Below are 17,501 nucleotides of genomic sequence, written 5' to 3' on the forward strand. Positions count from 1 at the left end.
TACAGTTTTCTAAGTTTGATAAAATTTATGCAATGCTATATTTGTGACCAAATGAAAGTCTCCGGATAATGGATAAATTATTTTCCTGCTTTTCAATTTATCAATTACCAAAACCTGTACCTTTAACCACTTTATGGAGGGTAAAGCTGTTGTATTTGGCTTAACCTAGATCTGAAGAAAGTACTTAACTAATCAAAAGTTAAAACTAAGTTTAAAACAAAAAATTAAATAAATAATCATATTTTGCAAAATATTTTTTTGACTTATTGAAGGAGCGCTAATGACCGTAGTAGTCGATGCACCTGTGAAAAGAAAAACACATAAAAAAATGAGTAATTGAAACTGTCAATCAAGACTTGGTATTAATAGAGTACTAAATAATTTAATATATATTATTTGTATAATTTAAATAAAAATTTTTGAATGGTAAAAACTCAAGGTTTTTGTTTAAAAATTTTTGTTGATCACCACATCTTTCCTTGAAGATATCTAGTGTCCTTTGGCTTTGCGATCAATTACTGAACTACTGGTTTATTTGAAATATGAAAATTTGAGTGAAAATAAGTTTTTCAGTTTAAGTAGTGAGAACAAAAAATTAAATAAGTTAATGAATACAAGTAACAATTAAGATCAAAAACTAACTAAAATTATAGCTTTGAAGAAAAATAGTTATTGTTATCCAAGTTGATGAACGCTAGCTTTAAAAATCACATTTTGGAGTTCAAAAGTCTACCATTAGGTAGTATTATTAAGCAACACCATTGGCCAGTTAAAGAAGGTAACATTAGATTAACAGGTTTCTGTCAGCTATCGTCTTAGTGTACATCTGTAAATATTTAATTAATTCATTATAGTTACCAAAAAAAAAAAAAACTTAAGTAAGAAAGTAGGGCCTAATCAGCAGTACTTCCAAAAATACTTAGTTAATTTATCCTGAATACGTTACCATTTTGACTAGTTCTCTAGATACAAAAAATATATTGTTAAAGAATCTTTATTAGTCTGTAATATTCTGATGTATGGGCACATCGAATACCAAAGTAAATTCTCGTCAGATATCAACTGTAGGTTCTTCTAACAGTGAGGTAAGTCTAATATTGTGCTGACTTTTGTTAAACTGATTTTTTTTTTGTAAAGTTCTCAATATATTTTATAATGAATGCTTTTCCTAATTTTTTTTTTTTAAAGTTCTCGTTGTCCGGTTTAATTGGGAAATTAAGCTTTCGCTCATTTACTAGTGGTAATTCAGTCCGAACCACTTGTAGTGTTTCAAGACCTTGGCCTAGAATTTCCAGAAGAGGGTAAGTATTTCTTCTGTGTTGCTATACTAATGTAAAAGATTTCCTCTTTGTGAATGTTTGCTATAAATAAGAGGTTTGTATTCTGTTTTTGGAATTATCAAATGAGTCAGATATTAAATTATCAATGTATCTTTAATGTGCGACCTAAACCTAGACCTTTGAATGTACCTTTAAATATGCAACTAATTATTAAGTATTATAAAAAAAAAAATCACAATATTCTTGTTAGCTTTTAAAACGTATTGAACGTAAAGTACTTTAAGTTAAGAGAATTTTATGAAGTTAAAAATAATCTGGCAGGCCACTAGATTTAAAGCTACACCCTAGGTGAAAGAAGCTGCTTTTGAGGTAATTCAGTAAATATCTTGTAATTTTTCGTACGTTTGAATAAAATTAAGTTGCATCCGCGGCACAAGTTTTGGTTTTAAACATAAGTTATGTAGATGAATGCTGTTAGATATGGTTTGTTTGTTAATTTGATATATGTAATTTTATTTTATTCTTAGATGGAGGGAAAGCACTTTGAATAATCCATTAGAAAGTATAAAAACTGCATGGCCGGTCCCATTAATTGAAGCAATTTTTCTGCCAAATTTTAAAGTTTCTTCTGATATTACGAAAAGTTATAAGGTGAGCAACATTATGTTATTCTATTTCTTGATTCTTGCTTTATGGATATGTCATTCGATGACCATCTTTCAAGCTAGTCTAGAAACTAATATGCGATTCCTACTTGACTTAAGATTCACAGGTATCCGAATAAATTGACTTATAACGTTTAGAGAAAACAAAAAAACTTTTCCACCATAAATTTATATTGGCCAAATATCTTAATCCTAATCATTATGCTTGAAATCCACTCTAGATTACATCCTTGGTAAAATATAGTAATATGTATCCATATATATATTTTTTTTTCTCAGATTATCTCACCTGTTGCTAAAGGTGCTTTTGGTAATGTGTACAAAGTGTGGAAAGAAGATACTCATCAGTATTATGCTATGAAAATACTCAGTAAATCAAAGGTAATCTTAATCTATTTATTATATTGCTTTCACGAATTCACCATAATAAAAATTAATTATGTGTACTGTACACAATGAACGTATCACATTTATTGAAAATAAGGTCGGGTCCGCAGTTCTCGGTAATATAGTTGATTTTATCTATTTTAGCGAACTAATGGTTGAATTCAGATCTTACAGTTTATACAATCCGAAATTTCTAACAAAATAAGAAAAACATCTAAGTTGCCTTTTAAGTAATAGTTTACATATGAGTATAAACCATGATTCTCGCATGAACGCCTCAGTAACCCATATTATTCCAACTAAAAAACAACTATCCTCAAGTCCAGAGTCTTAGTACGTCAAAACGATTGTGTGAGAAAATTTAGGGGATTAAATGCAATCTTGTGGATGTATATCAGTGCGGTTATACTTATGTTAACTTTAAGGACAAAGGTGTGATTGGATGATGACTTCACAGATGAGTACGGACACGGCCAATCAAAGGCTTGCTTTGTGCGAGTCAACACCTATGAAGAGTTCTGCTCTTCTGAGGAGGAAGGCTTGTGCCTTCGTACATCGGAACTTTTGTTCTAGATGTATTGTAGGACAAAAACTGGCAATAAGGCAACAATATTTCATTGAAATTAATATTTTTCTCTCCTTTTAATAGCATTCACTTACAGCGAATCAAATACCAACATTTCCCCCCACGTTCCTCAAAACGTCCAATATATTTTCTTTTAAATTATTTACAAAAATTTATCGTCTAAGTTAGCATTTTTATAATTTGGTTATCAAATCTAAATTTATTATTTACATTAACTGAATTAACCCATAAACTTACGTGTTTCAGATACTAAACGAAAGCTGTGTAGCCCAAGTTAAAGATGAAGTGAAGATCCAAACAATCTGCGGACATCATCCTTTTATCATTGATTCCCCTCAATACTGGCAAGATCGTGGTCGTCTTTATATAGGTGATGTAACTGTATATATTTTTTTCCACTTGGAGAGTTTGTTCATTTTTTTTAAAGACAGTAAAGTCGTTCCATCTTTCCAATTTAAGGAAATCTACGTTTAGATGGACTAACAATTTATTTATTTATTCTTTTCTAGTGAGCAATTTTGTGGATGGAGGTGATTTATTTAATTTAATGGAAAAATATGGCGCCTTACCAGAGGATATTGTTAGGTTGTACGTCGCTGAACTAGCATCCGCCTTAGGTAACTTTATGGCTGCGTAAAATTATTTATTTATTCATGCATAATGCATATATTAGGCGCTTGAAGTTTCTTAAGCTGGTGGCTGATGGCCTAGCGGCCATCGGACATCATAAGATCGTACAAATTTTATAGTAATTTTAAGAATTGGTGACCAGTCGAGAATACCCATTTCCATTTACCATTCTTATAATGGCTAACTGAGGCGCCACAGTAGCCGAGCGGGTTAAGAGGCGAGACCTGCAAAGCTAATATGCATTGTGGTACTGGGTTCGATTCCCGGACTTAGGCCTTGGATTTTATTTAATGGTTAAATGAAAAATAGTAAAGTACGTTTGCTAGTCGCCTCCGTCCACGACACCTGATTGGTAGTTGGACGTTAAGCCCCGCCTGAAAAAGTAGGCGATTACTACTACTACTACTAATGGCTAACTGGCGCTTGAGTTTATTCTTAGCAATATATTTTTTTACAATACAATAATTAAGATGTTTAAATTGTGTATTTGCCGACCATCGTTGTTTTAAAGTTTCTAAGAAATTATAGTACATAATTTAAAAGTAGGGTGTGCCGCGACTGGTTGATATAATTTTTTTTCGTCTTGATATTAATATTTTTCTTTGTAATATCAAATCAACTCATTGTAGAATTAAAAAAAAATAAAGTAGTAATTTGACCATATTAGAGCGGCAGACCATTTTGTAAAAATCGCTTTTCCAAACTTAGAGGACCTAATAAAAATAGATATTCCCCGTGAAAGTTAAAAATCTAATATCTGCACTATTACGCTAAGTTCTCTTTCTATAATAGAATAAGAGTAATCAATGAAATCAGTAGTCATTCAAATTTTACAGAGAGAGAGAGTGAGAGAGTGAATGAGCGTAAGGGTGTCGGTAGGGGATAGTGTGAGGGGGTGAAAAAAAAACTGTATTTTCTGGCATATTAAAACATAATTTGAAAAAATTATACATGTTCAAAAAGTTAACATACCAAGTACAAATAGAAATTTCTGTCTCCATAACATTTCAATATCGAACTTACTAACTATCTTAACTAAAATAATTAATCAAGGGAAGTCTTGACTTGAGCACTGAGTGGTTTATCTTGTTTAATGACTCTTTAATGAGCTAAATCTAGGTGGCACTGGTTTAGTTATGGCAATTTCCTATTTAGAAGGAAATTGAAACTTGGGCTTCGTAATTGTAGGTGATTATTTATTTAATAATTTTGTTTCAAGGAATCTATATGATATATGTATAGATTATATATGATGTAATCTATATAATGTGTAAAATAATTAAATAGAATTGAGTTCTTTTGAATTCAGTTTTAGGCAAGATCCATTTTAATTTTAAAATTGATTATCGTGAAACTTATTATTTAAATCTCCTATTAATAATAATAATAATAATAATAATGTATTTATTATTAATCAATTACAAAAGCTACTATTTACAAATAAACGGATTCATACAAAGCATGGACAATAGTCCATCTGCTGAGTTGCGTCGTAATAGTTCTTTAATTTTCATACATATATGTATATATTTATAACAAAATAATAATCACTCTTGATATAAACAGAAAAATAAAACCAAAACTAAACAGAAAATAAGCAGTAATACTTCCAGATTCTTTAAAATATATAAAACAAATAAAATTATATTATATTTTTAGTTATTTTAATGGTAATTAAGTATTATAATTTTCAATTAAAAAACTCCTGTATTTCCAAGCATTAACGTGGTAATTATATAAAGCTGCCCAATTCTGACCATTCAAATAGCTGATACATTCTTCTTTAGACAAATATTTCTTACCGAACCACCTTACCCTGAACTCACCCAACACCGGGCATACTGCTAAATAGTGGAAAGTATTTTCTATGGCCTTACAATTACACATTGTACATAACTGAATCTCCTCTCTCCGTGTTATATTGTAATTTAAATTTAACAATTGACCTCTTAACTTTATTATTGTTTTCATAAAATTGAAATTAACATCGTCAGAAATATAATGATTATTACCTAAACTTAAATTTAACTCACTATACAAACGGTGGTACTGGGAGTTTTGAGCTTTTACGATTAAATTGTTCTTAAAATCATTTCTAATATTCCCCAGTAAACCTTCAAAACATTGTTTAGTCTCATTAATGAAATAGTAACTGTTTTCCCAGCTGTACTTTTCACAAATTGCTTGAAATTCCTTATACCAAAATAGTTTTTTACTGATTATTTCCCTTGCCAAAATTTTTGGGATTCTATTATTAGGCAGAAGCAACACTTTTTGAATATATTTCAAATGCAGTTGGAGAGTAGATATGAAGGGCGGGTCAATTCCAGTCTCCAAATATATTACATAATTTGGTGTTGACCTATAAAGTGAGAAGAGCCTTTTTATAAAGAAGGTAAACAATTTTTCTGTTGCCTCTATACGCAAAAAACCCCACACTTGCACAGCATAGTTCATAATCGCTCTACTGACAGAGTTAAACACTTCTACTTTTGACGATAAAGGGACATCTTTATTTTTAAAAAATTTTGAATAAGTAGAGTGAATACTGAACTTGGCAGCACTTAACCTGTCCTCAAAATGCTTCGCGAAGGAGAGTTTAGGTGTTAAGACAAGGCCCTATTTAGAAGGAAATTGAAACTTGGGCTTCGTAATTGTAGGTGATTATTTATTTAATAATTTTGTTTCAAGGAATCTATATGATATATGTACAGATTATATTTGATGTAATCTATATAATGTGTAAAATAATTAAATAGAATTAAGTTCTTTTGAATTCAGTTTTAGGCAAGATCCATTTTAATTTTAAAATTGATTATCGTGAAACTTATTATTTAAATCACTATAAATATTTTCATCATTTACAGAATTATTGCATCATAAAAGTAGATCGTATTCATTTTAATGCTTTTCTGGTAACAAATACCAATTTTTTTATGTTTGTATTTTTAAATAGATTTTCTACATAACGCTGGCGTTATCTACCGCGATCTAAAAGCCGAGAATGTTCTTTTGGATAGCAATATGCACGCTGTAGTTGTTGATTTTGGGTTATCCAAATGGTTACGATACGGCGAAAGAACGTCTACAATTTGTGGAACTCTAAACTATATGGGTAAGCAAAAAAAAAAAAAATGTATAGTCACTATTTTAAGTGAGGTTAATATTTGTTTTTTGGTAATACATTATTTAGTTCTAAGTTTGAATGTTTTTTTTAGCAAGACAATAACATACTGATGAAATATGTGTTATCCATTAAAGAATACTATAAAAATTTTTGTAAACTAAATTATGTACTTAGCCAGGGCCTGGCACTGAACTAAATAAAATTATGTCTTCCCTCAACAATGTAGCAAAGGGCACCCAAGAAACACCTTTATAAGGCAACCACTTCAATCTTGAATGTGCCGTTTTTGTAAACTTCGTCTCCCACTTATGGTAGATACTGGGAAGATTTGATAGTTCAGATGACCATTTCCATCGTAATTGAAAGTGCAAAGCATTGCGATTAATTTATTGTACATTTTCCCAATTAAATATGTTAGTGTTTAGGTCATAATTTACAAATGCACAACACGAACCAAATCAGATGTGCCAGAATGTTTACTTTAACTCGTATTGTTCCAGGTAATTGATTATGACTACTCAGTTAATTCTGTTAAATGCTCAAGACAGTTGACTTTTAATAAAACAAAACATGCAGCAGTACTTCCACACATTCTTGTTTTTATTCGTATTTGAACACATGTTTGATAGTAACATAACTTCCTATCTCAGAGATTAAACTATTTATTTACTAATCATTCGGTTTTTTTTTCCAAAGAAACTTTCTGTGATTGTTCTACATATTTTAAAATAGTTTGATTGCATCTTAATGGTGAGTAAGGAAATTTGAGTGCAAGATTCTAATTCGTTGCATTTCTTTATAGTGCACGTTGAACAAAATTAATTTTTTTTTTCCATTTTTAGATCATATGTCGTTATTTTTATAATTAGATTAGACTAGTTATTTCTTATTTCTTTCCTTAATCCAAGCCATTTTGATCACAATAAGATAAAGCTGGTAAAAATTTTGATAAAACAAAAAAAGTGAATTTAATGTTATGTCTTATTTTATTTCATGTTTTCTTCGGGAAGCTCCTGAAGTGTTCAGTCTCCAAGGTTATGGCCATGCAGTGGACTGGTGGTCGCTTGGAATTCTTACCTATTTTCTCATCACGAATAAGGTGAGTGGTGGTATATTTATATATTTTTTTTAAAAAAATAGGATACATGATAAAATTTAATTCCAGGCAATAATGAAAGCTATTGGCACAATCAATCTTTGCTCAAATCTTGCTTGTTTAAACATAAGACTGATTAAGATAAATTGAATGGACTTAATTAAGTAAATAATTCCAGAATGTGCTAATACAAGTATTAATAATTACTGATCTATAAGAGACCTGCGAAGCTAATATTGGTATTGTGGTACTGGGTTCGATTCCTGGTCTTAGGGCCTTGGATTTTATTTAATGGTTAATAAAAGAAATTTCTAGTAAAGTATGTTTACTAGTCGCCTCCGTGCACGACAACTAATTTGATAGTTGGACGTTAAGCCCCGCCTGAAAAGATAGGCGATTACTTTACTTTTTACTGATCTATAAGAATAATTTCTGCCTTGAAGTTGGATGGTCCATTACATGTTCCTTTAGAAAAGTTTACTTTTTATGGAAATTTACTTATATATAATGTGAATTGCGGTAGTATAATTAAGGATTTTTACCACTTTAGATTTTTTTAAAGATTTACTCAATTATCTTCAAAGTTCTTACTACTCTAATTTGTTCAATTATGAATTTATAGTACATAAATGTATCATGGAGAAAAACATTTAGGATTTACTTGGAAGTGATAATAATTTATTACTTACACATAATAAGAAAATAATAGGTTTGAGTTTGTTTAATAAACTTTGGTAACGCTTAAACTTTATTTAAAAAAGAGAAAAAAATTCGAAACCTAAATTATAAGAATTGGATTCCGCTGGTGTTTTTCTATTTTTTAATGATTGTTTGGGGATTTCCCATTCGAATTACTTTTGGACTGCACCAATTTCGCCTCAGCTGACCTGAGAATAGCTCTTAATTGACTTCACTCAGGCTACCTTTTATTGCTCTAAATCAATATTATTATTAAACACCAACATCGCTAGTAAAAATTGCAACTTTTTCCAGTCATTTATCATTTAATTTTAGAATTTTAACGTTTTAATGTTCCGTTATTTAATTTCCGTTCTATAATGATAAGTAAATATTGGAATAGTAGTTGATTACTATTTATTTCATAATGTAAACTTTATGTTTTGATTTTATTTATAATGTTGACTTCTTTTTTTTTGTTTTGCTATTGTAGTTTTAGATAATGTTTTAGCAATTTAGCCATGTACAAAAAATTTGGATAAATGTTATTTCGTCAGTCTTAAAGCTCGTACCTAAAACCAAACCATTCTAACAAAAAGGTATCATTTAATGTTTCCATTGAGACGCTTGATGCATGATTGAATACGTCCCATTTTGTTGTCATAGCCAATGAAGGTACTCCGAACTATAAATTGTGTTGTGTGATTTCTCAAAAATATGGATCCGCACCGTGCTAATGTTGTGATTACAAATGGTAGTCTTAAGAATTAGTAGATTCTGTGATTAGGAATTCTATTATTCTGAAGCATCCCCCCCCCAAAAAAACCCTATTTTCGGTGATATGCGTTATTTTATGGTAAATACGTTTGTGGGCAGCGCTTACTGTCTCTACGGGATACACGTGTGAATTTTTATTAAATTATTAGGTATTTCGCTTCGCATTTTAAGTTTGTTTAAAAAAATAATATTAATTATAAATTGGCTAATCTTTCTGATGTTTTTTTTTTTTTAAATACTTGATTTATTTATAAATTGCGTGATCAAGTTATATTTCTGGCGGAAACACACCTAGAAAATCCAATATTTGAACAATTAAGATGATTAATAAAAACCACTGACGAATCAATGGTTTCCCGAGGCAATTATTATATTTGCATCCAGCTGTTACCAAACGAATAGAAGACCTTGATCTTGTAGTTTTGCTCTGATTATATAATTTATCTTTGTTTCCTGTTGTCCTATTTAGTTTTTCTTTGTATGTAAAGAAAGAAAGAAAACAACACCAGACCAACTGCTCTTCCACATTCATTCTACTTCAAGACGTAATATTTTGTTTTTTGTTTATTTTGATGGAAACTTACAAGTTAAATGATGATGTTTTTTCCCACAGTATTAAGTTAATCAAGAATAATTATCAGTAATTTTCCAGCTGCTCATCATTGATATAATATTTTCTTTGTACTCATTATCGCAAAGAAATTATATGTTAGTTTTATTAATGGACTTAAAATTAATTCAAAATTTTAACTAACATGTACCTTACTTATTTTTATTTATTTTATTTTTTCCACATCATGAAAGCAAATAACGAAATCCCGTAAAATGTTGATTTATAGTTTTTACTGAGATGTCCCGTTTTAAGGTCCCCCTGAATCTAAGGTTTTTTTAAATAAATTGGTATTGATATATAATCCTTCCTCTTCTAAAGGGACATTTCACTGAAATTTGTGGCCATATTACTCCTGGGTAGAGAAAATATAAAAGCCAGCAGCAGGATTCGAACCCAGGATCACGTCGGAATCCAGTAGACGCTAACCACTGAGCTATTATTATTATTATTATCTTAACCATTTCAAAAAAAAAAAAATAATTATGTTCAGTGTGTATGAGTAAAAGTCTTAAGTAAGCTAGATTGTTTAAGATGAATGATAAATGCTTTATACTTAATTAAAAAGTGTGTAAGTGAATTAATACTTGCTTCGGTTAACATTCATCCTTCGTTGAGGAATCTAAGTTGAAGCCAGTAATTTATTTTATTTATTTAATTATTATTATTATTTTTATTCTTTGCGTCACCAATAACATTTTTTGCAGTCAGAGGACCTCCCCCAAAACTGGTGTATTTCTGGTGGAAAATTAATATTGAAAACGAGTTCACGAGTTGATAAAAATAGTAACTTCGATCTTAAATATCTCGGACAAATATTAGGGGAAATATGGAAACGGGGTCAACGTCATTTTTCACAATTTTTTTTTTTTATGTAGTTTTCACAATCATGGTCAAAACCAGTGGTCCTTATGAAACCCCAATTGGGTTTATTGCCCGTAACTCCGGCTAAAAAATAAAGATACAGCATCGGGGGTGGAAAATTTGGAAACTAGACAAAAAAAAAACATATAGTTTACTTCGTGGGTTTTTTTTTCGAAATTCCGCTTTCCTAAAAAGTTATTAGCGATTGGTGCGTTTTAAATGGATCACTTTGTATATTTTTAAAAAAGGTTGTTTTCCATTGAAAAATCCTAGAAAATCTTAATTCAGCAATCTGTAAATATTGTTACTATAATATTATTATTGGATTTATTTTAGAAATTATGTAAGATGAAGTACTGTTCATTAATATTTCATAATGGTGATTTTGTCATTGATAGTTCTACTAAGCTATTTTTACTTTACCTGCTGTGCCTGTTTGGAGCCAACGATACAGACAGAAACTTAAGAAATTGCTGGTGTAGATTTTTCAAATTTTCTGTGGTCATACCTTACGGATAGGTCTATGTCTTCCGTTTAAAATTCTTTCTTAAGAAATCTTTGTTTAAAAAGGAAATGGGAGGGGCTTCGGTGGAGTTGTGTAGGTTTTTTATCTCTGAGTATCAATTATTTTTCAATTCCAATGATTTATAAGAAAATTTTCACTCACTCATTTTGATACAATTTTCGAGTTCACAAGTCCAACAACAAATTTATAAAAATAATTTTCGGAAGCGAATTTTTACAGAAGACTGATCAAATTATATTTCAACATATTAGAAAATTCATTTTAGTAGATTTGGTTTCTTAAATGGAAAAATGAAAGTGAAATGTTCTAAAAGATATGCGCAAAACAGAACTTTCACTCACTGATGATGGGCCATTTGCCCTCTGGTTTGTCGTACGTCAGAGATTTGCAATACTTAGCGTTCACATGTTAATGACCACGAAATATAGCATCTTTCGCTTAAGTGCCAAAGGTGTCCTGTTTCAAACTAGATATTGCAACACAATTTCTAGTTCTAATTCTTTAAATCTTTATGGTAGCTAGAAGTTGTCCATTAGTGATGGAGTAGATGAACTAAGGGACAACAAAAGGATGCTTCGGATAATTTAAACCTTTATATCTTGAGAGGAGCTACAAACACACAGAAGTACTGTGGTTCCTTTCACTAAGTGAAATTAAATATTCGACAAAAATTCAAGTATTTGAAGAAAGTCGTCAAGAATATTATTAAGACTAGAAATTTGATGATAATCATCATCGTTGAAGCTGTTAGCTCCCAGGATCATCGATAGAGCCAATCCAGTCAATCAGATTGTATGCTGATAAAGGGCAGAAGCTTTATAAGTGAAAGTTAGATTTCTCTTCTCAAACCTGATGATTTAATCTCTGAAGATGGATGAAAAATCCTGATATATCTGTCGGAAGCACCAAAAGCATTGGGTGGATTTAAAGAGGTACTATCCTTTCAAAGATTTTGGACGGCTAAAGTAAGTGTAATAAAATGAAAGCACGCTCTCTAAATGAGAGCCCCTAAAAACATAACAATGGCAAGAAAGAAAAATTAAAATAAATCTTCAACAAGTAAAACTAAATGGAAACTAATAACCTAAAAAGGGAAGTTATATTATTAGGGACTGTTGCAGTGGATGTGATAACTCCTTTTTCTTTTGCGTACTCCATACTCCTATTATAGCCGGTTACTAAACTAGCGACAGCATTCTGCAAGGTCGACGAACCTCCTCCTATACATGTATATATATATATCTTCTCCTCATGGACTATCTGTTCCCCTCTTTATTCGTCCAGTCATTGCACCTTAATATACCCTCTAGTATGTGTGTGCACCAACGTAATCCTAACATTTCTTATTCTTTTTTAAACTCCTTTTTATTATCTTTAGATTTACTTTAAAAAAAACACTTACAGCAAGAGAAAAAGTTGATAATAATTTTTCTAGTGAGGTATGCCGATAAAAAAAATAAACATTCAATTATAAAACACTGATTTATTTATTGAAAAATAACCTTCATTTAATGTTACAATGTATTTTTAACTTGTTTATTAAAGAATTCTACACTGTGCGTTAGTTAAAAAAAAGTAACCTGTATAATTGAAACCTTATCATGACTAACTTGCGCACCAGTGCCTTTGTTATAAAAAGATGTTTTAAAGTAAAATTCTCTTGGCGGTAAAACTAGCCATTGTCCTTAGACATGAAGTTTTTTTTTTTTTGTGTAACCTTCGTCACAATGAATGTGGTTTTCGTTTTAACAGTTTATAATGGAATCTAAACTTTTATGTAAGTCATATTCAACTATTAATTCATTTCTATTATTACGTATTAGTTATTTAAATTTTTATGATTGACTTTAAAAATGCAATCAGTTGTAAAATAGTAACAACGTCGTAACTTTCATGATACTAAGAAATCTTCTATGCCTTTATTTCCACTGCAGTACTATAAAACTTTTACTATAGTTTTCGTAGTTTTCACAAGTTTTTTTTTTTTTTTTGAAACTATTAATTGCTTTGTCTGAGATGATCGAGACAGTGATTCAATCATCTCTTCTAGAACCTATTTCCTTACGTCGATTTTCATGAACAAAAATCCAAATTTTATTTCGTAGTTTCTCCAGGTCAAGCTATATTTTGGCTTCAAACCTAAAACTCTAATTAGATGTTAATTGCTATTACTAATTGAAGGGAAGTGTTGAACTTTTAGGAATATACTAATTACTTAAATTTTCCGTTTAGAAGATTTTTTTTGTTTTTGTTTTACCACAACTCCCAATCGTGGATTCCATCCTAGTACTTGCTGCTGGTAAGTTGTCTAGAGCTAATAAACGTAAAAAAAGTGAGTTCATTAAGAATTTTAATTGTTTTTTTTTTGAAACCAGAAATAGTAGTCAGTTATTTTCAAATTGATTTAATTTGTCGATGATAAAAATAAGGCATAAATAATTTGTTTGCTTCGTGTTATTAATAGTGGACACCGTATAGTCTGGTCCGTACAAACTTGTTTTTCATGCCACTCCTATACTGTTATTTTACGACTCCTGTTTATACTTGCAAGAATGATGTAAAAAAATTTTTTTTTTCAATGTTTACACCGAAAATGCTTCCCTACTATTCGGTAAAAAAAAATAAATGTGATCTTTAGATATTAGTCTTTGTATTACGAATAGTATAGTTAGCAAAGAAAAAAAGGTTAGAATGAAATATTTCGGTTACTAGATCTGGCGGGGGCCCCCTAGATTTGGTTTTTAGACGAAATTGGTCAAACGGAAGTAACCCTGTTTAGTCTCTGATAAATCTTTCACCATGAGGAGTATTTTCGTCATCATTTAAGCAGTGTGGCCAACAATGTTGAAGATTTTTATTGACATTTCCAGTTTTTTTTTTTTTTTTTTTTTTTAAAGTGATGTCTAAATTCCGAGTTTACGGGATACCAATTGTCCGGGAAGTAGCACTTTAGTATGTGTAGTGGGGGTACTAGTTTAAATTATAATAATAATAATTTAATTATTATTATTCCTTTTTGCCGAAGTTTTAAGAAAGAATATTTTGAGAAAACCAGCTATGACCGGAAGTTACTTTTGTTTTTGTGAAGGATTAGGGTATCAAAAGTGATAAATAATAAACGCAAATTTTATTTAAAAAAAGAAATTAAAATTTATTATTATTATAATAAAATTAAAAATTGACAAAAATAAAAAAAAATTAAATACAATTTTTTATGTTTACGTCTTTTTTGCGATCATATTTTTTTTTTTTTTTTTTTTTTATGGTGTTGCACCCTTAAAACTTACAATATATATTATATATATATATTTATTTTTTTTTACGATTTGGTGGGAATAGGATAAGGTGGGACTCGAATAGTTGGATTTAAAAGGAGGGAACAATCAGTCTGAATGGGTCCGAAGGCAGTTTTATTTTGGGCCCTTGCTCGCTAGGCGAGTTGCCCTTTTTGAATCTTATTAGGGCAACTTGCATAGGGCAGCGAGGGCTCGAAACCTTTTTTTTTCTTTGAAGAGGACAAAAAACTGCCTGTTTTTTTTTTTTTTTAATAATAAAAATACCCTGACCACTACGTGCTGGGACCTTAAATTCAAGGAAACATTTAAGTTTTGTTTTGTCCCCTATTTGTCCTTTGGAATTTTTTTTTTTTTTTTGTTTTTGCTTTGTTTTTTGTTTTAAGAAAGAATATTTTGAGAAAACCAGCGTTAAAGTCAATGTTTGTCCACTTTGTTTGCCTGAGGTACTTGAGCGACCGTCGAATCAACTTGCTCTTTGTCCTTTTCAACAGACTCAGCAGCCTTCTTTTTGTCTTCCTTTTCCTTCTTCAGCTCGTCCTTCTTCAGTTCAGTTGGCTTTTTCTCTTCGTTCTTATCTTTGCTAGCTGCTTCTCTCCTGTTTCTTTCGTCCAATTTTTTGGCTACAACATCCTTTTTCTTTTCTTCAACTTCCTTTTCCGCAGCTACAGCGACTGGTGCGTCTACTTTTTTCTGTTCTTCTTCCTGTGGTTTTTGATGTTCAGATTGTGGTTCGGCTTTTTTCTCCTCTTTTGCCGGAGTTTGTACTTCTGGCACTGGTTGTACTTCCTCTTTTTGTTGTGGTTGTGGTTCAGCTACCTTGGTTTCCTGAACAACGGGTGTAGTTACTGGTGTCACTACTGGTGCTTCATCCATCTTACCGTGTTCAACTTTCTTTACTTCATCTTTTTTCACTTCTGTCGCTACAACAGGTTTTACTTCTTCAGTATTTTTTTCTTGCGCTTTAGCGGCCAATTCCTCGCGTACAATTTCGTCCTTCTTTTTCTCCACGGCTGGTACAGCCGGTACAGCTTCAGATTTTACCTGATCAACGGATTCTACGGCTGGTACAACAGCTGGTTCTTGATGATGTTCAACTTTTTCTGGCTGATCAGCTTTTACTTCTGGGACAACCGCTGGAACGACCGCAGCAGCAGGTCCGGCTTCTGCGACTGGCTGCTGTGGTAATTCTTCAGATTTTACCACATCTTTTGGTTCTTCTTTTGGTTGATGCTCTTCTACGGCCTTTTTCTCATCTTTGGATTCGTGTTCTTGTTGTTGTACTACTGGAGAAGGTTCATGTTTTTTCTCTGATTCTGGATGTGCAGTTTCGCCTGTTGTTTCTTCCTCTTTCTTTGGCTGTTCCACTGCTGCTGCTGCGGCTACTGATGATGGAGTTTCCACAGTTTTTGGATCCTCGGCGGCAGCCGGCTTAACTGGCGTTGGCTCTACTACAGTCTTCTTTGTTTGATCATCTTTTGCAACATTAGAATAGTCGGTAATGACTAGAGGCACATTTTCCTTGTTACTATGGTTATCGGCCACATCTACCGGCATGCTTGCCACCAAAACAATCAACGATACAAATAACAACAACGACTTCATCCTGTAAAAAATCAAAACAGAAAAAAATACTGCTCAATACTGCTACTAACAAAACCCAATTTCATTCACATAAAATAAAATAAAATAAATAATATTAATAATAATCGAAAATGTTGGCTTCTCCCTGCCCAAAAAATGTTCTTGATTAATTTATATCAATATTCATGCATTAAGTTATATAAACCCTCATTTGTGAGCTTAAAAAAAGAGAGAATTAGTTGCGTAATTAAAAAAAAATGCAATGTTGCACAAACTGCGTACTTAAAAACTGTTTAATAAGGCTCGAATTAAAAAAAAACAAAAAATTTATAAAATGTAATTATTAGTTAATCTCTATTTCAAAATTTTTATATTTAATTTTATAATTAAGGTTTTTTTAATTCATGATTATTTATATATATATATATATAAAAAAAAAACAAATTTCGCACCCTCCTCTCTGCCAAAGTCGTAAGTATTGAGAAATATTTGAAAATTTGGGGAAACTTGAATCGTAAGTTATCCACGGAAAAAGGGTACTTTTCACCATTTTGGGGAACGATTGCGGGCATCAATTTCACTTTTTGAGGGGTTTTAAAAATAATATCTTTTGATTGGCTTTTATTTATTTTATTTTGAAATTGGCTACATTTTTAAATGAAATAAATAAGTTACCATTTCGATAAATAAAGTAATCAAAAAATTAAATAATATATTTGGCTTACCTGATATCCTAAGGTTTAAGTTTTTTGCTTGACGAAACACGCAACAAAGTTTATTTAAAAATTAAAAAAAAAATAACTTCCGTAACTTCAAACTTAAAAAAAAAACAACTGAAAAAGATGAGCAAGTCGAACACAAATTACTTTTTTCTTAAAATAAATAAAAATTATTTATCAAGGGGGGGGTTACTTTTATGTTCTAAATTTATAAAATGTTTATTGACGCGCAGACTGATCGCACTGGAATGTAGGCAGGCTGTGTCGGGTCTAGGTTATATAGGTAGCCGTGGATGGCTGCCCCCCCACCCCACAACTAATCCTCTACTACCACCGCCTTCACTGCAAGGTCACTCGGTCGTGTGCTGTTCTCCAGGCATCTTGCTTGTTTTTCTGTTTGTATGTATTATTTGTATTTGTTTGTTGGTGTGTATGTACATATATTGATGTAATGCTTCTTCTTTGCTTGGAGGAAGTATTGGCTGGCTTCTTTGCTGGCGTTTTGGCTTCTTAAAACAAAATTCCAAGCTTTAACCCGAAACTAGTTTCGAAGACTATCTACCTGAAGAAAAAGGAAGTTTATGCAAAGAAGAAAAAAAAAAAGTGGATGTATCGTTTTATGATCATTCAGCACCAAGAGAGATATAGCGACCAACCTCCGCCTGAAAGACCAGCTGAG

At 31.1% G+C, this 17,501-nt stretch overlaps 2 protein-coding genes across 17 annotated transcripts in view; one reads left to right on the plus strand and one right to left on the minus strand.

Annotated features, from left to right (window-relative positions):
- The first annotated feature begins 498 nt into the window (after nt 1–498).
- Nucleotides 499–17,501, plus strand: part of S6KL (ribosomal protein S6 kinase like) — a 147,732-nt gene continuing 130,729 nt past the window's right edge. For 13 of the 16 annotated variants that reach the window (XM_074115600.1, XM_074115596.1, XM_074115598.1 and 10 more), the window contains exons 1-8: nt 506–1,085; nt 1,189–1,301; nt 1,808–1,931; nt 2,225–2,326; nt 3,165–3,288; nt 3,428–3,535; nt 6,505–6,663; nt 7,686–7,774. In XM_074115600.1, the coding sequence (XP_073971701.1) occupies nt 1,020–1,085; nt 1,189–1,301; nt 1,808–1,931; nt 2,225–2,326; nt 3,165–3,288; nt 3,428–3,535; nt 6,505–6,663; nt 7,686–7,774 (885 nt within the window). In that variant the 5' untranslated portion in view covers nt 506–1,019. Of the gene's footprint in view, nt 1,086–1,188; nt 1,302–1,807; nt 1,932–2,224; nt 2,327–3,164; nt 3,289–3,427; nt 3,536–6,504; nt 6,664–7,685; nt 7,775–17,501 lie in introns of all 16 variants that reach the window. The other 3 variants (XM_074115613.1, XM_074115612.1, XM_074115607.1) reach the window with 2 other exon arrangements.
- LOC141447776 (uncharacterized) lies at nt 14,560–17,095 on the minus strand. Its single transcript, XM_074115614.1, has 2 exons — nt 16,829–17,095; nt 14,560–16,125 (listed from the first exon to the last, which is right to left on the minus strand). Exon 2 carries the CDS (start codon nt 16,122–16,124, stop codon nt 14,937–14,939), a length of 1,188 nt encoding a protein of 395 aa, XP_073971715.1. The 5' UTR covers nt 16,125; nt 16,829–17,095; the 3' UTR covers nt 14,560–14,936.

The sequence above is a fragment of the Rhodnius prolixus genome, unplaced genomic scaffold, assembly GCF_049639745.1.
Source record: "Rhodnius prolixus isolate KJV_2025 unplaced genomic scaffold, Rpr scaffold_13, whole genome shotgun sequence".
Classification (NCBI taxonomy): domain Eukaryota; kingdom Metazoa; phylum Arthropoda; class Insecta; order Hemiptera; family Reduviidae; genus Rhodnius; species Rhodnius prolixus.

Bases quoted from the DNA above. Each gene is read 5' to 3' on its own strand.
- LOC141447776 (XM_074115614.1), bottom strand. From the start codon at position 16,124: ATGAAGTCGTTGTTGTTATTTGTATCGTTGATTGTTTTGGTGGCAAGC.